The following is a 22,896-nucleotide window of genomic DNA, read 5'->3' on the forward strand; positions in this document are numbered from 1 at the left end:
GAACTAGGGACCTGCTGAGACTCAAAACTAGAAGGCATAGTTGCTTTATTCCTTCATTTTGCGCATGATTAACTCTGCAAGCAACAAGCTCTTCATCTAGTCCCTACCCCTATATCTCCTCTTGGTCCCTCAAGGAACCATTCATGAAATGAAGATGGTCAACTAGATATTTTCCGTGTAAAGTATGACAATTTAATCATTCTTGTGATTTGTAGAGAAACACCAAGTCTGGCAAATGAGCAGAAATGCCACCCCGTTTTCATTCCCAAACAATTAGAGAAGACCTCTAAACCATCAAGCTGGAACCCCAAATTTGTTCTCCACACAGACCTGATCTCAGCCATGTACACTCACTGGACAACCACCCCACGATGCATGTAGACATTGATATAGTGGGAGCCAGTACTGCCATTTGACTCCCAAAAGGTTTTGGAGTTCCCATCGGTCAATTTGCTGGCCATCTGTGGGTTGGAAGAAACTTCTATTTTCTCCCAGCACTTGTCCTCTTTTACTTCCATACTGCAGCCTAAAGCCAAAGGAGAAAACACTGAAATGATCTACACTTGGCATAAGCAGACAGAACATTAAAAGCAATGAAACAGGTAAAACATAAAATATTAAAATTATGGATGCTCACCTTGACACAGATTGTGTAGGAAAACATCAAAGAAAGGGATGTTGATAGGTTGATGACCCCGCCTATGTTCTTCTATCTGCCCTAAAGCCATCTGTCAATGAGAGAGAAGAAACATGATACTTGACAAATAAAAAGCCATAAATTGCCAGCTTTATAGAAATCCACCTGCTGGGATAGAACCTGCTTAAAGAACATAAGAAAATTCCTGTCAGATCAGATCCAATGCTAATCTAGTGCTGCATTCTGTTTCCTACAGTGACCAAATCATTTCCTCTGGGAAGCCCACAAACAGAACATGACAAATACCCATATAGAAGCATGTCGTCTCTGGTACTGGCAATAATAAATAGTTCATCACTGATAGCCCCATCATCCCTCTTTATAGCTGGCCAAGTTGGTCACCATCTCCATTCTCTAGGCCAGTGAATTCCACTATGTACTATGTGAAATAATAGTTCAGCTTCAGTAGATGATGACCCTAGGCCCTAGTATTATAAGAATACCAATTTCCTACCCACATGGCTCTGCTACTTGACCTGATCTCCAAAACTGGACCCAGACAAGAAACCCGAGATTCACCTGAATGCATCCAGCCAGGATGCTGACTGTCATCGTCTTATACAAGCTGGCATACTTCTCACACTTGCCCAGGATCTCCCTTAGTTCCGTCACCCACAACAGGCTGGAACTGTGTTTCTCTACAACTTTAGTCAAGATGTCCTGTGCACCCATACAGCACATGAGAACGGCACAATCTTTGTTGAGGGTGGCCAGACGGTACAAGAAATGGGTGAACTTCTGAATGATCTGCAAACAATGGAGAGCCATGAGGAGAGGTGGGTAACAATTTTTTATTATTATTGTTATTATTATTATTATTGGCCAATGAGGGCCCCAACAAGGTTTCTGGGTGGCATGCAACATATCACTTGCTTCCCTATCAATTCTTCTCCTCCAGCTCTTCTTTGTAGAATGGATTCCTTGTATACATGACTGAGTCCATAGCTGGAATCTTTTTAGTTAGTCCCAACCTGGGTAAATCTAGTTGATTTGGTGAGCTGCCAGTGGCGCAATGGGTTAAACCCTTGCGCTGGCAGGACTGCTGACTGAAAGGTAAGCCTTTCGAATCCAGGGAGCTGGGTGAGCTCCCGTCTGTCACCTCTAGCTCCCCATGCAGGGACATGAGAGAAGCCTCCCACAGGATGGTAAAACATCTAACATTCGGGCATCCCCAAGGCAACCTCTTTGCAGACAGCCAATTCTCTCACTCCAGAAGTGACTTGCAGTTTCTCAAGTCACTCCTGACATGAAAAAAGTGATCCTTCTCTAGTGGGGACTAACATAGGGGACACTGATACTGTAGAATTAATGCATTTTGACACCACATCAAAATGACTTTTCCTTACCTCTCGGTCATTTATATGAATATTCATAGAGGACAAGCAAGGCTCAATAGTCTTATGCCATGGCCCACTTTCTTTCTGGGAATTATCCAAACATTTGTTCAAAATCCTGGACAGAAGGAGAAAGATTTAGGTTTCACTCAATTTCTTATTCTCCCTGCAGTAAGTCTGTTTCTCATTTCAAAATCAGTTTGAAAAACAGGCCAAATACAAATCTCAACAAAAAGACATATGGATTTTATGTACATTTCCCCTAACACAGAGAGTTGTTGTTGTTTTTTGTCCAGAATTAACAATTAATGTTCCCTTTACATAATACATTTAGGTGCATACTTATATCTGAGATAAACAGACTCAAGAACCATCTAGTTCAAACTCCTGCCATGCAGAAACACTCAATTAAAATATTCTAGAAGGATACACATCTGTTTAAAGAAGGAAAGTCTGCCACCCTGTGGGGGCATACCATAGGAGAACAAGTTGCCTGGAGGACAAGTTACTAGAGAGACCATTTTGCCCAGGTGCAGGTGGGTATGGGTTCCATAGTTATGGCCATCTTACGATATATGCACACATAGAGAGAGAGAGAGAGTTAAAAGTCAATTAAAAATGCCTACAGCAAATAGAAAGTATGTAAACACACTACACTAGATGAATACTATGGATATAAAAGGAGACAGAAATATACAAGCACAGAATACTTTTTACTATAGCAGATGTACGCAAAGCAGTATCGGGGTGCTCTACTACAGAACTAGATGAGGCTTGCCTTAAGACTTCCAGCTGTACATCCTTTTCAGATCCCAGATTGGCCAAGTCTATAAGCAGAAGGACATCTAACAGAAATTCATGGAAGTCTTCCTCTGGATGGTTCTTCCAAGCACAGAGACAGTGCTCCACTATCTCCTTGCAAACAAAGTTGGCACGTAGGTTGCTCACAAGTTTTCCAAGGTTCATATCCTTAGTGTTAAGGGGGGCTGCAAGCTCTTATGGAGGAGAGAAAAAATGAGAAGGCATAGTTGAAACATTGTCATTGCCCTGAAGTTTTGTTTGTCAAGATGTCCCATTCAGACCAGCCACCAACATTCCTCAAAAATCACCCCCAAGATAGCAACAATGCTGCTTTACATCTCAAAATCCTGGAAAAAACAGTAATAGGAAACAAAGAGCTATATAAGGAGAGGGATGAAGACATTCTATGGAGCACAACTCTCTTCATGCCAACAAAAAGACTATATCATGGGCCCTTGGCATCCACTGGGGTTCAGGTCAGGATCCCACCCCCATGGATACAAAAATCCATAGATGCTCAAGTCCCATTACAAGTAATGATGCAACAAAATGGTGCCCCTTACATAAAATATCAAATTTATTTTGCTTTATTTTTTTTTCTGGGGTAATTTCCAGCTGTGAATGGTTGAGTTCATGAATACCAAATCCACAGATATAAATAATAATAATAATAATAATAATAATAATCCCCTCCGCAGGTGCCACCTTGACGTGGTGGGGGGGCTTACCTGCTCCAATGATGACTGAGGGCTGTGCTGGCGGTAGTGTAACTACCGGCAGGTCCAACCAAGCCAGAGAGGCCTCAGCTGAGGAGCAGAACTAAGAGCACCTAACCCATTAGCATTATGGAGAATCAAACCCAAACGAAGTCTATACTGGCTCGGTCGTCGCCCAGGATAAAAAGGACCGCGGTGGATGCTGCTGATTCTGGACATCCATCGACAAGTGGGCTACGGAATCATCAAAACCCAAATGAACAGTCACAGAAGCGGCAGAAATACACAATGCCAGAAAACCGCACAATTATGAAATGCTACTACAAATCTGAACCTCAAAGGCGTGGCTACCAAAAAAGGATGCATCAACTGTGGAAACAAGAGTACCCTGACTCACAGATAACAGAACCCCGACTGGCTGACCAACGAAGATTCATAATCAGAAACAAAGTGTTCAGTGAAGTTGAACTTGAAGAAATCCAGAAAATTTGCAAAGTAAATCACCATCAGACCACAGCACAGACAGCAGCAGAGACTCTAGCAACACTTGGAATGGTGGAACAGATTGAACCAGAAGAAAGAGTGGAGCTTTTGCAAGAATTTGAAGAACCAGCACTTGAAACACCCGTTGAACCACCAGGAACCTTGACAGCAAGACAACAAGAGCTCAAGGATAAGATCGTGGCTCATGCTGCAGCAAATGCAATAAGAAAGCGGCTCCCAACTCTAAAAACAGTGCCCAAGAGACAACTGGCGCCTCTCATGAAAGATGTGAATGCAGCACTCTCCACTGTCCAAATAACATCAATTGAACAAACAAACCAGTATGGCTACAGTGCAGCAGTGATACTAACAGAAGAGCTTGGGCTCCTACAACCAAGGCAGCCCCAAAGAAAATCGACTGGAAAACCAAAGTGGAAGGTCAGGCTGGAGTTGAAAATCAAAAAGCTTAGATCAGATGCAAGTAACCTGAAAAATATGAAAGAGAAGAAACTGAAGAATGACAAAATCAAGCAATACCTGATCCGAAAGTACTGGCTGAACACCAGAAAAATTGAAGAAGCTTTGGAGATCGTGAAAGAACAAATTACAGCAACAGCCAGAAAAATTGAAAGGTATGAAGCCAGAATCATCCAGTACAGACAAAATCAACTGTTTCAATCAGACCAAAGACGCTTCTACCAGAGTCTGAACCAAACAACAGACACAGTAACCATAAAACCAGAGAAAACTGCAACAACGAAGTTCTGGAAAGAACTTTGGGAAAACAATAAAAACTACAACAAAAACGCTGGGTGGATAAAGGAGTTTGAAGGAAAATTCTCACAGAACAAAATGGAACTGATGGAAATAACAACTGAAATGATCAGCAAACGAGTGCAAAAAGTCAAGAACTGGACATCGCCTGGTAGTGATCAACTTCATGGATTTTGGCTCAAACATCTGATTAGTTTACATGGAAAAATGGCCCAACAATTCAATGAGATGCTGCAGAAAGGAAGTATCAGTGAATGGCTAACAACTGGAAGAACATACCTGATACAAAAGGATCCAACAAAAGGAGCAGCACCAGGAAACTACAGGCCAATAACGTGTCTGCCCACTATGTTTAAACTACTGACTGGCATCATAGCTGACAGAATTCAAGATTATCTTGAAGAAAAAAAACATCTTGCCAGATGAACAGAAAGGCAACAAACAGGGGCACAAAAGACCAGTTATTGATTGACAAAATGATCCTGGAGAACTGTAAGAGCCGAAAAGCTAATCTTCACATGACGTGGATTGACTACAAAAAGGCCTTTGACTCACTCCCACACAGCTGGATCATCAAGTGCCTGGACGCCATCGGGATTTGTAAAAACGTTGGCACCTTCATTGAAAACATGATGGAGCACTGGAAAACTGAACTGTTTGTTGGAAATGAAAGCTATGGACTTGTCAACATCAGAAGAGGAATTTTCCAGGGAGATTCATTGTCCCCTCTGCTTTTCATTATTGCCATGATCCCTCTGTCAACAATCTTACAAAAAACAAATCTCGGCTACCAAACATCTAAGAATTCTCACAAAATTTCACATTTGATGTACATGGATGACCTGAAGCTATATGGGAAAACAGAAACTGAAATTCAGTCTCTGACCAACACTGTCCAAATTTTTAGCACTGATATCAACATGGAGTTTGGTTTGGACAAATGTTCGACAGTGGCATTGAAGAAGGGAAAAATCATTGAAAGTGAGGGCATAAATATGCCTAATGGCCAAACAATAAAGTGTCACCAGCCAGAGGCCTATAAATATCTGGGTATATTACAGCTGGACAACATCAAGCATGAACATGTGAAAACTGTGGTCAGCAAAGAATACACACAAAGGGTCAGAAAAATTCTCAAAAGCAAGTTCAATGGAGGCAACACCATCAAGGCCATAAACACCTGGGCCATGCCTGTCATAAGATATACTGCTGGCATCATAAACTGGACACAGATGGAACTGGACAATTTGGACAGAAAAACAAGAAAACTCATGACCATCCATCATTCCCTGCACCCCCGCAGCGATGTTGACTGGCTATATCTGCCTAGAAGATCAGGGGGCAGAGGACTCTTACAAGTCAAACAAGCAGTCAAAGAAGAAGAACATGCCCTGGCAGAATATGTAAAGCAAAGTGAAGAACCTGCTTTGATTGAAGTCAAAAACCAGAAACTCCTCAAAGCACAGCAGACAAAAAACCAGTACAAGAAAACCACACTACAAACTAGAGCTGACAACTGGCACAACAAAACATTGCATGGAAAGTTCCTTGACAAAATTGAAGGAAAAGCTGATAAGGAGAAGACCTGGCTCTGGCTCACAAATGGGACCCTGAAGAAGGAGACAGAAGGCCTGATCCTTGCAGCCCAGGAGCAAGCCATCAGGACAAATGCAATTAAGGCCAAGATCGAAAAATCAGCTGATGACCCAAAATGCAGACTGTGCAAGGAAACCGATGAAACCATTGATCATATCCTCAGCTGCTGTAAGAAAATTGAACAGACAGACTACAAACAGAGGCACAACTATGTGGCCCAAATGATTCATTGGAACTTATGCCTCAAGTACCACCTGCCAGCAGCAAAGAACTGGTGGGATCACAAACCTGCAAAAGTATTGGAAAATGAGCACGCAAAGATACTGTGGGACTTCCGAATCCAGACTGACAAAGTTCTGGAACACAATACACCAGACATCACAGTTGTGGAAAAGAACAAGGTTTGGATCATTGATGTTGCCATCCCAGGTGACAGTCGCATTGACGAAAAACAACAGGAAAAACTCAGCCGCTATCAGGACCTCAAGATTGAACTGCAAAGACTCTGGCAGAAACCAGTGCAGGTGGTCCTGGTTGTGATGGGCACACTGGGTGCCATGCCGAAAGATCTCAGCCGGCATTTGGAAACAATAGACATTGACAAAATCACGATCTGCCAACTGCAAAAAGCCACCCTGCTGGGATCTGCACGCATCATCCGAAAATACATCACACAGTCCTAGACACTTGGGAAGTGTTCGACTTGTGATTTTGTGAAACGAAACCCAGCATATCTATCTTGTTTGCTGTGTCATACAACGTCGTTGTGTCAATAATAATAATAATAATAATTATTATTATTATTATTATTATTATTATTTTCTTCCCAACCTCTCCTCACAGCTTGAGTTGGGTTACAACATTACTAAAACACATAATCATTTAAAAACATATTTTCACAAAATACACATTAAAATACACAAACAAAAATTAGACATAAAGTGGGAGTTTAAAGTTTGTCATTAAAACTGTCTGGGTAGTCCTGCTGGAAGAGATAGGTCTTAAACTGCAACAGCTGATCTAGCTGTCGGAGCTCTTCTGTGGGGCAAGCAATGAAAAGGTCCTCTGAGTGTTGTTTGCCAGTTGGGTTCTGGCAGGCTGGAGAAGATGCCCCTCAGAGGACCTCAGTGTTAGTCGTGGATTGTGCAGAAAAAGGTGACCCTGTAGGTAACCTGGACTAAAACTATGTAGGGCTTTAAAGGTCAATGCCACTACTTTGCCCAGAAACTAATTGGCGGCCAGTAGACTAACTTTAGGATAGGTGTAATATACTCACTCCTAGAGTTGCTGTAACCAATCTGGCTGCTGTATTTTGAACCAACTGGAGTTTCCAAACTTGGTACAAAGGTAGCCCAATGTAAAGAACATTGCAGAAGTCCAACCTTGAGGTTACCAGTGCATGCACTACCCTTAAGGTCCTCGAAAAGTAGGAAGAAGCACAGCCAGCGTAGCAGCCGAAGCTAGTAGTAAGCACTCCTGACCGTCACATCTACTTGGACTGACATTTGGAAAGACGGGTCCAGGAGCACTCCCAAGCTGCAAATACAGTCTTTCAGGTTGAGTGTAACCCCACCCAGAACTAGCTGACACACCTCCACCCCCAAATTAGGACCCTTGATGGAAAGCACCTCTGTTTTGTCTGGATTTAGTTTCAATTTGTTTTTCCTCATCTAACCCATTACCTCCTCCTTAGGAGGTAAGGGCCACCCTTAGTCACCTGATACCCTGAATATGTGCTAGTTTACACCCACTATAATCTCAAGGCACCGTTCCCATCTCTAGGGCACCAGGATGAGAGAAGCAGAGATACTGGTCATAACTCGAGTGTTTATACTAAATGAAACTGGTTTGAACTTAGGGAACATGCATTCTGCACCTGTGCTCTCTTGGCTCAGTAGTAACTTAGATTCCGCCACACGTCTCAACACGATCTGAGCCAGAATCATATTTGAGCTTTCATCTGACTGGCAACAGCTTTGCAGAACTGAGAGGAGGCCATAGTTTTCCAGCTGCTTTACAAGATCCTTGCAGTAGTTGGTCAGCTTGTTGAGCACCAGGAGCCCATTTTGAACTGCTGCCGAGGCCCTATGGAAAGAGAGAAAAGGGTGATTGGTCCTAGCTAGCATTAGCTGCCCCATAGCTGGTTACAGCAAGAGGCACGGGGAGAGAGAGCAACAAAAAAGAGTCAGGTTGGCTTTGTGTTTCCGGAGGGACTGAATCTTTAATCAAACCCCTCAACAGAAACAAAAAAGAAAAATCTACACATCTTCCTCCACAGTCTAAGTTCTCTTTAGCCAACATACTATTTTATCTCACCCAGATTCCCACTCAAAGTTACCCAGGAGTGGTTAACATCTTCTTGATCGCTGCTGGGATGGCACGGAGCAAGTTGTCAGGATCCTTGCTGGATGAAGAGCCAATGTTGGCAAAGATCTCTTGCATCATCTGGACAGCAAAGTGGTCCAGAGGGTAGGGCTTCCTGCAAGCACCTGGTAAGTCACAGTTTCCAGCACCCAACAGGACCTTTAAGACCTGGGAATAAAAGCAGCAGCTCAGCAGCAGGAAAGAAAGAGGGGTGAGCAAACTGGAAAATGAAATTGTAAAGTCCACCCACAGTTTTCCCACTTTGCTCAGAACAGATCAGTGCCAACTAATCCCTGTGAAAACATCTACTTGATAAATTGCACTGAAAAGGTTCTCTCAAAGATGCCCCGTGTTTGTAGAAGTCCCTATTTAAAAGATTTGCACCTGGTCCTTTCTTCGCAAAAGAGAAGCAGACTTTTAAAAGACTTATTTTTTCCCATTTAAAAACACCATAAACATTCTTAAATTGACCACCTGCTACTCCAGCAGTTCATATTCACAGTTTTTAATTAACTGGTTTTAACTTGTCTTCTGAGGGCTTTGCTCCAAAATCCAGGTTAAAATATTTTTTAAACAAGCATATTGATAATCTAAAATTCCAATATTTTCACTATCTATTTCATAATCCCCTTATCCATTTGGTCACAGCACACAACAACTGTCCTTCCACTGCTTGCCATCCTCTCTCTGGTTTCTAATGCAGGATGTTGCTCCTTCTCTTCCTTTTCTCCCACCTCCCCTCCCACCACAAACAACTACCTCAAACTCCACCGACCTCTGCGTCCCAACTTACTGCAAGTCCTGCTTGCTGCACTGGTGCTGCCATTGGATGCTCCTGCATGCAGTGCAGTACAGAGCTCAGCCCACCTTGACTGGCAAAGAGTATGCGCCAGTCGTATTTTGCCATGAGCCTATAAAGCACCTGCAGCGCCAACACCATGAACACTTCTTCCTTCCGTCGGTAGCTCAGCAACTCCACCAGCCTCTTTACTATTTTCTCCCTGGAGGAAGCAAAACGAGGTAGTCATCCAATGAAGCAACAGGTTTAAGAAATGGTTGAGGACTGAGTTCAACCTATATTCCAGGTAGGACAGATAATGCCTTGCATGTGAACAGAAAATAACTTGTCATGCTTGCATGTGAACAGAAAATAACTTGTCATGCTCTTCTGAAGGTTCAAACCAGGCCTGCACAACCAGGTGTTTGACACCCAATTCCCAGAAGCCCTAGCCAACTTGATCAATGCTTAGGATATCTGGAAGCTGGAGGGCTGCAGGTTGTTCTGGCCTGGTCTATAAGAAGGATGAGAAAGCTTTGGTTAATGACTAATGATTAATGACATTGAATACTGGGATTTGTAGTCCAGAATATGTGAATGGGAAGGCTGCTATAAATTCATTTCCAATGTGGCTGGGGAGAACCTGCTTAAATTCAAGTAATATGCAGATATCTGTTCTCAGGTTACATTTCCTTACACAATGGCTTATTTATTTAGCATTCTATCCAGTCTGTGTACAAGAAAATGAGTGCTTGCCTTGTTCTTTTACTGTATTAGGGTAATATATATGGATTCTATTGAGTTTGGGAGCATGGCTGGCTGCAAGAGAGTTGTGAAAGTTACTTATAGACTAAAAAACTACAGTTGGCCTTCCATATTCATGGATACTACAACCTTAAAATGTTTCAAAAAGCAAGTTGATTTTTTTCAATTTTATATAAGGGTGTCTTGATGTGTCTCTAATGTATACCTTAGGTCCACAGTATAGAGTCCCCACTCAAAAAAATACTCCATTTTCAAGATATGAATCCTTTTCTTCTAGTAACCTTCTTAAGAGGATAGGAATAATCATTTTAGATGTATTTGATTAAAACCCAGGAAATCTCCGTGTATGAAACAGATGTAGCTGTTTGACAAAATCAGTTTGAACTAATTCATGTCAGACTGCAATATCTCCAATTAATATTTTCATATTTCAAACACCCCCACAATTTTACATATTTATGGGACAGTTCTTTGCTTCATCGGCACTGCTGTTAAAAAGTGCACAAGATTTCTTATCCTTTTTGCAATAATTATAGAACATGAAATGGAGCCTTTTGTCAATGTCCTCTTGGGAAGTGACATAGCTCAGAGGACAAAGAACATGTTTGGCATACAAAAGCCCCACAAAAGTAATGCTATTATAGGTAATGTGAAATACGTTACTTTTTTAAGAATTGCAATTTTTGGCAATAAAATTAGCCCTGCTCTGGGTCATTGCAACAGCAACTAACTACTTTTTAAAAAGTAACATGATTCCCCATTTCTTTATACTGCATACCTAAATACAAAGAGGATACACAAAGAAAAGTCCTTAAAATTTAACTGACCTAATACTGAGTTCACTCTCTGGTTTGAGAAGTTGCTTCTCTTGCTGTTCTTGCCCAGGTTTCTCCTCCAAGATTTTGGTAATGAATTTGAGACCAGCCATCTGAAATTCCATGTCATTACTAGACTTCTGGATCATCTCCATGGCATCGGCCAGCTGCTCCAAACTACTTTTCTTCCCTACCATCTTCACACTGCAGAAAGCTGACCAACAGATCTATCAGCACCACAGTCCTTCAATCAGTTTCATCAGTGCATCCTCGCTTCTACTTCCTCTCCCCCTGTAGACTATTTTGCACATCCTTTGATCCTGCTGGTCTTTTCATAACACTCCCTGTCAAAGGCTGCTTTCCCCATCAGCCAATCTAAAAATCTTACATAGAATATATTGGCTCTGAATCTACGTTGTGAATTTTACTATCAAAGCAGCCTTGCAAATTAAAGATTTAATTGAAAAGTGGTAAGGATTGCATCATAATCAACATTTTAATTCAAAATAACATCACTATGATAAAAAGAAGATTGCCCTAGATGTAAAGAGGGAAATAAAATCAGTCTCTTCTCCACATTTCTCTGTTCAAAATCTGAAACATATATTCCAATCACGGTTGCAGAAAGCTAGGCATCCACTCTCTCACTTTATCATAATTCCAAGAATCTCTAAGCATTACAGATATATATTCCTGTTGGTAAACAAACACTTCATATCAACATCCAGCCTGGACTTCGATACCAAATACTTTGTTGGTGCAGAAAAAAATAGGTGACTTCCTAATACCTCTTCCTTTTCCAAAAGTCTAATAGAACGAGGTTGCGACATTGCAACAGCTAGGTTTAGGGAAATTTTGGGAGTTATTGCTAGTCTAAGTGGTCTATATTAGGCTAGATGGATCACTATCTCAGTATGAAGTAGCTTCTTATATTTCTATGGAGATGAAAGTAGACACTACATGTCTGTCTCCCATTTTTGTTAGATTTGGTGACCATTATGCCTAATCTGTATCAAAGATAAAGCCCATTCTAGCTATTGGAATCAAAAGGTCAGTAATACTGTTGACTGGTACTAACCCTTCATTTTCTCATCCAGGGTCTCTGGGAAGGAAAGTCCTTCCACTTTGAGGAGATCATTAGTTAGCTGTATATCAGTCTTTTCTACCATGGTTGTAGCTGGAGATGGCACTTCAGCAGATACCAACTTCTTCTTCGGTTTCTTGGATGGCAAATCTTCGGAGAAGCCATCACAGTTTGCTGGGACCCCATTCACATGTTGGCAGTTCTGCTCTGTCCTTTGTTTGCCAGTGGAATACTTGAGATAGACCTGGGAACTCTGCAGATCACTTCGGGTGCAACCCTGGCAGTGGTTGTTCAGGATACGCAACACTTGTTGAGCCAACTCTACTGATACTGACAGCTGGATCAGGCCCTCTTCATCTAGCTCCGACATCTTAAAATAGAACGCATACAAGCTACATGATAGGTTAAAGCTCTCAGGGCCACTTATACTCAAAACAAACGCCCACACTATAAAAAAATTCATTCATGAATCCCTGTTTTTCAACTTTTGAATATTCATAATCTGTTGTTTTTAACAACCATTGAGTCATTTTCAAATAATTGCAAACTTATGAAAGACTATCTGGCTAACTGGGAGTTTTTAATATAATTCTCCATCAAGCTAAGAATGCACTCTGGTCTATGAATGCTTTATATCAGAATTGAGAGATCTATAGCTCTCCAAATGTTTGTTGTACAAGTCCTATTAGGTTGGGATTCTGAAAGTGCAGCCTGCAGGCCACCCACAGGGCCCAGATTCCCCTTCCCCTAACTTTAACTTTTTTAAAAAAAGAATACATTATTTTTAAGTATCATACAGAAATGTGCAAGCATGCATAACAATATCCTGTTCTCTCTTTTTGTATTTCTTTCTTTCTATTTGGTGACTGGAACTGATGTGACATCATTTCTAATGGCCATTTTTAAAGGGACTTTGACAAAAATTGAGATATTTTGTCACACTGGGGAGGATGTTCAATGTGTTGTCAAAGGCTTTCATGGCCAGAATCACTGGGTTGCTGTGAGTTTTCCGGGCTGTGTGGCCATGTTCCAGAAGCATTCTCTTCTGACATTTCACCCATATCTATGGCAGGCATCCTTAGAGGTTGTGATGTTTGTTGGAAACTAGGCAAGTGGAGTTTATATACCTGTAGAATGTCCAGGGTGGGAGAAAGAACTCTTGTTTGAGGCAAGTGTGAATGCTGCAATTGATCATCTTGATTAGCATTGAATAGCCTTACACTTCAAAGCTTGGCTGCTTCCTGCCTGGGAGAATCCTTTGTTGGGAGATGATTAGCTGGCCCTGATCATTTCTTGTCTGGAATTCCCCTGTTGTTGAGTGTTGTTCTTTATTTACTATCCTGATTTCAGAGTTTTTTTAATACTAGTAGCCAGATTTTGACAGACAACAGTTCTTTCTCCCATCCTGGACATTCCACAGATATATAAACCCCACTTGCCTAGTTTCCAACAAACCTCACAGCCTCTGAGGATGTCTGCCATAGATGTGGACGAAACAACAAGAGATAATGCTTCTGGAATATAGTCATACAGCTCGGAAAAGTCACAGCAACACACTGGGGAGGTCTGCAGGAATTATTGGGATAGTGGTTCCTGATCCCTGGGTGGTTGCTCATCCTTCTATTAGGCTTCTTTGGCTACAGTTCATTTCCAGGTGCAATTCAAACCTATAAAGCCAAAGAGGGCTTGGGTCCAGACTATTTCAAAGACTCTGATATGAATAATCAGAGGAAGACATTATCTTGGTCCTGTCACTACCACAGGCTCACCAGTTGAAGACATGAAAGAGAGCCTTTTCAGTGGCCTCTGGAATGCCCTTCCATGGGAAAGTAAACTGTCCTGCTCCATGCTATCCTTTTGCTGGCAGGCAAAGGTGTTTTGTTCATACAGACTTAAAAATGTTCAAGCAGCATAGCTTTTTATGGGGATATTTTATTCATCTTCTAAAACGTGTGTTTACTTTTTAAAATGTGTTTATATCATTTTATGTGGTTTTAATTGCTTCTAATTTTATTGCAAATGTTTTAATACACTGTTATAGGGAGTCACATTGTCTCCTGCTCTGACAGAAAGACAGCATACAAATGCAATAAATTCATGAAATAATGAAACTAGTTCTTTCCTGCTCTTTGTACCTTTTGGTTCTGTTGGATGAACTCAAGAAGTTCCTGCTGTTTGGAGAGTTCTAGCTTCTTAACAAAGAAGAGCAGCTCCCACCATTCAGCCCGATTCAGGTTCCCAGACTCTTCATTTATCTGATCTCTCAGATATAGCAAGGAGTAGAGTCCTCCAAGTGGTTTGTAGTAAACTGCAGGTAAATAGAGATTTTCAGAAAATATACTATGAGGTGCAGCTGGGTATGTTTAGCTTGGAAAAGGGAAGGCTGAGAAGGGACATGAGAGTTATGTTTACATATTTGAAAGGATGTCACATTGGGGAGGGGGTAAGCTTGTTTTCTGCTACTCTAGACTAGGGAATGGAGTAATGGATTCAAACGGGAGGAAAAGACCATTCATCTAAACATAAGGAATAACTTCCTGATAGTTAGAGCTGTTTGACGGAGGAATATGCTGCCTCGGAATGTGGTGGAGCCTTCAGCAGAGGCTGGATGACCATCTGTTGGGACTGCCTTGATTTCTACATGGTGGATTCTATGAATTTTGGTAATTTTGGTATTTTAAAATGAGTTTTAGTGAGATTTTTTAAGAGAACAACAAATATAACATGTCACTAACTAACAATGTTACCCAAGAGTAATAAGTATCAAAATACTTTAAAAACGTAAAACATATGTGTTCACTTTATAACAGCTGTTCCAGTCTCCTGAATTTTTAAACTCATGATTCCAGATAAAGAACCTGAGGCCTTCTGCATTCCAAATGCTCCAGCAATAATAATTTCAAAGTCTAATTCTACATCTTCATACCAAAGATAGCAATATGAAACCATTCTACAGCAAAGCTTGAGCCGCAAGAACGCAGCCAAGAAGCAGAAAGTAGTTTTCATCTTTGTACAGCATACACCTAACATCCCAACACATCTTACCTGTGTCTTCTCTCAGAATCTGTGTAAGGCTGGAAACCATTTTCTGGGCTTCTTGATCTGCACACCTGGATGAATCTACAATTTCAACCATGTGCCAATGCACCCAATACGTGCGGCCCAAGGACTCCCAATAAACCTGGAAAAAATGAATGCCATTTTGAAAATTATTTAATCTACTTTTCTTGGAACCAACAGTGTCTGGCTTAAAACTCCCTGACTACACATGAACAGCGGGAAATCATAACTCATCTCTCAAAACAAGTGTGATTCTCTTGGTCACCTGACAAATGTGTGGGAGAACAAAAAAAGAAATTTCAACAAGATTCTCCCTTCCTGCTCCAACCAAATATCAATATAAACATACCTGCTCTAGCACCTCCTGGGTATTCCAAATCCTGCTCTATGTCTTTTTTTTCAAGATTGGGACTCAATGCAACTTATAATGGTTAAAATGACATTGTTAAAAATCTGAACACTGATGACACTGAATCTCAAAACCAAGGCCCGTGGGCCAGATGCAACCCTCCAAAGTCATTTATCTTGTCCTGCCTTAAACTTTAAACTTTGGGTCACCCTAAATCTGAAACAACTTGACGGCACACAACAACAACAACAACAACAACAATCCTAATTAACTTGACTATCTCATCAGCCAAAAGCAGGCCTGCACTTCCCATTAAAATACTGGTAAGTTTATGTTGGTTAAAATTGTTCATTTAAAATATTATTCCATTGTTGTTGTTTTTTGTTTTGTTTTTATTTTTTGTTTTTTGCACTAAAAATAAGATACGTGTAGTGTGCATAGGAATTCATTCATTTTTTTCATACTCTAGTCTGGGTCCCCAACAGTCTGAGGGACCACAAACCGACCCTCTGCTTAAAAAGTCTGAGGACGCCTGATCTAGACCACCTCTCCCAATTTTTTCATTTATATATTAAACTAGCTGTGCCCAGCCACGCGTTGCTGTGGCATTTTCTGGTGGTGTTGGTGAGAAATTGTTGAGGTAGTGGTGGTATTGAATGTCTGTTATATGGTAGTCTTTATGTTTAGTATGCACACTGAAGTGGATTATATGGCAGTGTGGAGTCAAGATAATCCAGTTCGAAGCAGATAATATAATATTCTAAATGGGTTATATAGCTGTGTGGAAGGGCCTTGAGTCTGCACTGCCATATAATCCAGTTAAAATCTGATAATCTGTGGAAGAGGCCTAAGTGAGGCCTAACTGTGCCTGTCCCCTGGCTGAGTAGGTTGCTAGGAGACCAAGTGGGCGGAGCTTAGCCTTCTAACTGGCAGCAATTGGATAAAAACTATTACTCCTCTCCCTGTAATTAGGACTTTATTTTTCTTTTCTTTTTGTTTTATCAACCTAGAGCCGTGAATGATGGGTTGTGTTGTCAAATTTCGAGGTTGGGGGGCCTGTAGTTTTGTTGTTTTGTCCGCTGCCCTGATGCCATCACTCTTTTATATATATAGATTACAGAACCAAGTCCTGAGGGACTCCACAAGCCAACATACCTGGAGTGGAGGAGTGCCATTATTGCTCTGGAGGAATTCACCCTCATCTCCTGCAGAGACCTTCTCATAGCTTTCCAACATACGCACACGCATGCCATGCACCAGTTTTTCCTTCAGGTACTCCATGTAACAATTGCGACTGGGGAAGGCTGAACGTGACTTGAATGTACTTTCCTCCTTGTGGTTTAATGGTGTGTCTGATGGGATGGAGGCACAGGTGGGAATCTGGCGCTGGAAGATTGATTGAATCCCTCGAGGCTGCTTTGCTCTGCAGTGGCGAAGATTCAGGCCGTGATCCCAGCCCATAACTCGGACCAGCTCTGAAATGAGATGGGCCATGGCCATACTGAAATCAAATTCACGCAGCAGCTTCTTCTTTCCCTCAGAGCTTGCACTGGAGATCACAAAGTGGTCACTCCCCACTGCTCGCTCTGCGGTGCTGTTGAGCTTGTCCAAAAGGAACGTGGCACACAGGTAAAGCTTCACCAGGGAGAAGAGCAGCTTCCCTGGGATCTGAAACAAAGAAGAAGATCACACTTCAAACCAGAAAATGCCAGACTCTCTCTTCCCAGCTCAGCACAATCCTGATTCTTTATCTCCAGCACTTTTCTTGTATATTGGAGCTCAAACTGCCACCTCACCCACTGCTACCTCTGTCCAAAGTATCTCCACCATTCTGGTCACAGAATATTCTCAACTACAACTCCCAATGACAATTCTCTGTCTGGCATCCCAAATGCAGTACTCTGATATTTAGTTTCAGATGCATGTTGAAAACACAACCATTGATGCAAACCATCTATGTATAAATGAAATATAGAATCTATCCATGTCATGGGCCTGTTCTTTTGTTCACTGTGTATTTGTATACCATATATGTTGGAATCTTAATTTTATGTGGATTTCTTTATCATATGTGATGGACATGTAACAAAGCAAAAGAATATTGGATGTTGATACAAAAATAATTACAAGAGATTTAAAATCAGATTACAACTAGATCCAACTTTATTTTTATTGAGACTTCCAAATGAACAAACAAACACAATGAATTTCAAGTTAGTACATTACACGATTATTGCAGCAGAACTACTCTATGCACAAAAATGGAAAACTAAAGAATTATCCCTACAGAAAAATTGGATTACAAAAGTTTTAGAACTGGCAGAAATTGATAAAATAATCTTACTTGATAAAGGAGATGTCAACTGACACTTTATTTTTTAAAATGAAAGCCATTTATATAATTTATAAAGAAAAAAGAATGTCAAAATACTGGCAGGTTTTGAAGAGGTTGTGAGGACTGATGGGTTTTCCAGTGAGATAAATGAGGTGATTTTTAATTAGACTTTTCTTGTTTGAAATTAACACCTTGCTAATTTTTATGACACTCTGATAGCTGCTAATTTTGAAGTTTATGAACTTTAAATCAATATAGTGTAATAAAACCATGTTACTGATTTATACTAGAAGTAAAGACCCTTTTGCCATTGATATAAATGAATGAATTTGAGAAGAGGAGGATGTTTGTTCACATCAAAATACAAACCTAATCAAATATTTGCCCTTTCATATTTCTTTACCTGAGGAAGAGGAATCCCTTCAAAAGACATGCCATGTTCCTCTGACGATGTTGTTTCTGCAAATAGCTCAAGGAGAGTGCAGCGACTGTCAAAGTCCATGTGTTGTTCAATGCCATCCTGCTGGCTCAATGACAAGAGAACGTAGGCTCGGCTTCCTAAGACCAAAGACATTTATGAAGTGTTTTCTTGGAGCTTGTTCTATGGCACCATTTAGATTTTAGGGCAGCAGCTCCATTACACTGCTTACACAGACACACAGTAAAAATAAAGATATATACTGGTCTGGAATTTTAGCAAAGCACCTTACAGAACTAGGCAGAGGAATATTTATAGACACATATAAAAATACAGGTCATAAAGAAACAAACAGATTTAAATGAAACAAACAGGAATGGATGGAGAAATTGTGGTTTTGTGTGCCTTCATTTTTGACTTGTAAAGACCCTAAGGTGAACCTATTGTGGAGTATTCTCGGGCTGAGGCCCCTTCTACACTGCCATATAATCCACCTCAAAACAGATAATCTGGATTGTATATAGCAGTGTAGAAGGGTCCTGAGAGTATGTAAGTCGCTCAAGGTCATCCCAGTGAGATTCCATGGTTGAACAGGAATCTGAAACCTGGTCTCCAGAGTTGTATATCTATTGTATTTTAATCTTTGTTCCATGTATTTTAATATATGTATTTTATAGAAATATGTTTTAATATATGCTTTTATTAAATTATTTTATTATGATGATGTATTTTGTGTTGTTCCCCCCCCCTTGAGCCATAAGGAGAGGAGGGTAATAAATAAAAACATTATTATACTGTAATGTTATTATTTTTAATCCAATACTCAAACCATTACAAATACGCAATCAAATATAAGTGCATTTATAATAGGAACAGCCACCTACCACTTTATGACTCAGCTATTTTTTTGTAATAATTATTCAGTTCCATGTCAGTACAATTTCTCATCTTGTGTCTCAAGTTGAGGGAGATGGATATATGTTCACATCACCAAGGGAATCAACTCTGCATTAACTCTGAAAGCTAGGTATAATTTTAAACGCAAACTGTATTTTTATATTCCAACTTGGTCCTAGAAGCCTAAGTTACTGGAAACACAAAACTTTACAAAAATAGCAAAGTTCTGTTGTGTGATTTCTGGGCTATATGGCCATATTCTAGAAGCATTTTCTCCTGATGTTTCACCTGCATCTGTGGCTGGCATCTTCAGAGGATCTGATGTTGGTAAAGCAAGTGGAGTATATATACCTGTGGAATGTCCATGGTGGGAGAAAAAAACAATGCCTACTAATCAAGTGTGAAGGGTGCAATTAGCAAGCCCAACTTGCAAGTGTTTGAGTGGGATCCATCCATTAGCATGTGAGTTACTGAGAAGATTGCACAGTCAATAGTGAGGGCATCTGCCTGGAAGTAGCCACGTCTTTGTTCCCTTGGAGTGTTTATTGCCTAGAGGCCATACAGCCTGGAAACCACACAACACCCCAGTGATTCCGGCTGTGAAAAGCTTTGACAATAAATTGCAAAGGCGCTTCTGATGAATCTCACCTGCATCATGGGAAGCCAGAGCCCTGAGCATTTTGCCAGCACTGCAACGGATCTGTTTCTCTGTGTGACACAGCATCTTCATCAGCAGATCAAGGGCGCCTGTTTCCTTGAACACGCCCATCAATGAAGGGATACTGGCATAGGCACTGAGTACATGGATAGTGTTCAAGATGGATGACTGGGGAACCATGCTACTCTCCATCTGCCAAGAGGCTCTCTGTACCAGATTCTTGACATCCTTCTTCATCTCCAAAAGAGAGGCTTCATCCAGCGTGACCTCTGGAGAGAATATGTGAGATGCTCTCTGCTCTAGTTGTTGCTTCTTGGGTTTCCTCTTGCCTAAGAGTGTTGGGCAGTTGGCAGAGACATCGTCTGCAGGCATCCACATCAGGATGTTCTCCATTTTGCTTTCAATCAAAGAAGTGCTTGTGGTGCTTCCAGAACCATTCTCTGAGCTGAGAACATGCCAACGAATCAGGTATTCAGTCTGCCTATTGTGACCATGACGCTGCGAGACTAATTCCTCAGGATAGGCCTGGAGCTTGGGCCCAAGATGCACTAGCACACTCCCATTTTGCTTCTCAATCACCATGACAGGGAATTCATCTATTGGAATAAAGATAAAAATTTGGCATATCTCTAAAACAAAATGTACCTACAAAAAGTATGGAAACCTCCAGGATGGTAGCCAAATCTTGCAGCAACTTAAAGACAAATACATTTATTATGGTATATCCAGGCTCCATCTGTACTGACCATTTAATGCAATTAGAAGCTAGCTTCAAATTATGGCAGCTAGACAACTAACTCCCACAAAGGTGCGTGAGAGAAAGAACTTAATGTACATCAGTGTTCTGTGGTTTGTTCTGGGACTCAAATTGGTTCCAGGATTTCCTATGTAAAGAGAAACCACTTTCTTAAATACTGGTTTGAAACTGCATTGAATGGTCATGTAGATGGGATCCCAGTCCTTCTAAACCTGGTGCCTTTGATATGTCTGATTTTGTTCATAGAATCATAAAGTCATAGAATCACAGAGTTGGAAGACTACAATGGCCACCCAGGCCAAATCCCTGCCATGTAGGAACACACAATCAAAGCACCCTTGGTCATCCAATCCAAAATGGCAGTGTGGACTCAGATATGCTTTTTTATTTCTTATTGTAAAGTTGCTTTTATAGGTTATTCTTTTACATACGTATATTGTTTTGTATTGTTTTTTATATAATGTTGTGAGTCACTCTGGGTCCCGTTTGGGGAGAAAAGCAGGATATAAATTAAGATTATTATTATTATTATTATTATTATTATTATTATTATTATTATTATTATTACCCATTTCAAAGCAGATATTGTGGATTATCTCCCTTGATATTCAGGGTTATATGACTGGAGCCCCTAGTCTTCAGAGCAGCAGAAAACAAGCTTGCCCCACCTCAGCCTTCTTTTCTCCAAGCTAAACATACCCAGCTCCCTAAGATGTTCCTCATAGGGCTTGGTTTCCAAACCTTTGACCATTTTGATCTCCCTTCTCTAGACATATTGCAGCTTGTCCATATCCTTCTAGAACTGTTGTGTCTAGAATGAAGGTTACTGTTGTTGTTGTTGAGTGCCTTTAAGACATTCGCAACTTGGTGACCTTACACCACACTGACTTTGAAACTCCCTCCCCAATGAGATTAAGCAAGCCCCCACACTATCCTCCTTTGATAGGGACTTGAAAACCTGGATGTTCCAGTAGGCATTCGAGATTGATTAGTCCCTAGTTCTATATACCAAGTCCCTAGTTCACCAGAAAGCACTGTTTTGTACTTCATCCACTTCCGCAGTCCTATGGCACACCATTTGCACTATCCCTTGCCCAGCCTTTTTATAGCTCGGTCATGCCCATTTTAGAATTTTGGTCTTTGGTTTTTTTTTGTAGAACCTGGTCTGATGGAGTTCCAATGAAATCTGAATTATGTTGTAATGTTTAATCTGTTTTATTTTGGTTGTTGTATTTTATGATACTTCATTTTAATGTGTTTGTTTTATTGATTGTGCTTGCTTTTATGCCTTGCGGATATTTGTCCCATTTCTAAGCCGCCCTGAGTCCCTTCGGGGAGATGGTTGCATGATATAAGAATAAAGTTATTATTATTAGTCCCATAATCCCACAATAGATGGCTGTGGGCTGTACTCCAATACATCCAGAAGGGGTCAAGTTAAGAAAGAGTAGTTTAAATATGTGCATGGGCCAACTTCGGCCCTCCAGGTGTTTTGGACTTCAATTCCCACAGCCAGTAGGCTGTTAGAAATTATGGGAATCGAAGTCCAAACACCTAGAGGGCCGAAGTTTGCCCGTGCCTGATCTACATTAGAATGAATTTGACACCACTTTAATTGCCAGGGCTCAATGCTATGCAATGCCTATAGTTGTAGTTTGCTGAAGTATTTGCAAAACTGTACTCCCATAATTCCACAGCATTGAGCCCTGGCAATTAAAGTGGTGTCAAACTGCATTACTTCGACAGTGTAGATGCACTCCCAAACAGCACCTTTTCCAAGATCTTTTGCACCCGAATAAGCCCCGCCCCTTTCCTACCGTAGCCACGCCCACTGCAGGCAGCTGTGAGGGGCGGGGTCTACCTGACGATAATTTGAAGCGGAGGGCATTTAGTCTCATTAAAAGCGCCACATAAACCACACAGGACTGCCCTCCCCAAAAGCTTTCCATTTAAGCCTACCTTTCTCGTAGCTCCATGACCTTTTTTACACGTTTGAAATGCATAAAAACCCTTCGGCAAAACCCTGCTGGCAAAAAATCCCTTGTTTCTCCAGCTTAGCGGCTGCCTCATCACTTCCGCATTTTCTACGCATGCTCTGTTTCCCCACTGACGCCCTACGGGTCCCTACGGGATACAAACTTCCCGTTCCATGGCCCAATCTAAGGCTGCATCTACACTGCAGAATTATTTAGCTGCCATGGCTCAATGCCATGGA

The 22,896-nt window shown here is 41.1% G+C and overlaps 1 protein-coding gene across 3 annotated transcripts in view; it reads right to left on the minus strand.

Annotated features, from left to right (window-relative positions):
• LOC100561878 (cullin-9) overlaps positions 1-22,795 on the minus strand; it is a 32,898-nt gene extending 10,103 nt beyond the window's left edge. For 2 of the 3 annotated variants that reach the window (XR_010003014.1, XM_062970939.1), the window contains exons 1-16: positions 22,641-22,795; positions 19,915-20,520; positions 18,355-18,509; positions 16,772-17,284; positions 15,253-15,388; positions 14,343-14,515; positions 12,202-12,577; positions 11,136-11,337; positions 9,559-9,766; positions 8,740-8,933; positions 8,278-8,486; positions 2,810-3,026; positions 2,044-2,149; positions 1,217-1,444; positions 638-728; positions 355-526 (exon numbers count right to left, since the gene is read on the minus strand). Coding sequence is in view for 2 of the 3 variants with exons in the window: in XM_062970939.1 (XP_062827009.1) it covers positions 355-526; positions 638-728; positions 1,217-1,444; positions 2,044-2,149; positions 2,810-3,026; positions 8,278-8,486; positions 8,740-8,933; positions 9,559-9,766; positions 11,136-11,337; positions 12,202-12,577; positions 14,343-14,515; positions 15,253-15,388; positions 16,772-17,284; positions 18,355-18,509; positions 19,915-20,506 (3,572 nt within the window). In the remaining variant the exon portion in view is untranslated. The remainder of the gene's footprint in view (positions 1-354; positions 527-637; positions 729-1,216; positions 1,445-2,043; positions 2,150-2,809; positions 3,027-8,277; positions 8,487-8,739; positions 8,934-9,558; positions 9,767-11,135; positions 11,338-12,201; positions 12,578-14,342; positions 14,516-15,252; positions 15,389-16,771; positions 17,285-18,354; positions 18,510-19,914; positions 20,521-22,640) is intronic. The other variant, XM_008104922.3, reaches the window with a different exon arrangement.
• Between the last annotated feature and the right edge of the window lie 101 nt (positions 22,796-22,896).

The sequence above is a fragment of the Anolis carolinensis genome, chromosome 1 (genome assembly GCF_035594765.1).
Source record: "Anolis carolinensis isolate JA03-04 chromosome 1, rAnoCar3.1.pri, whole genome shotgun sequence".
Taxonomy (NCBI): domain Eukaryota; kingdom Metazoa; phylum Chordata; class Lepidosauria; order Squamata; family Dactyloidae; genus Anolis; species Anolis carolinensis.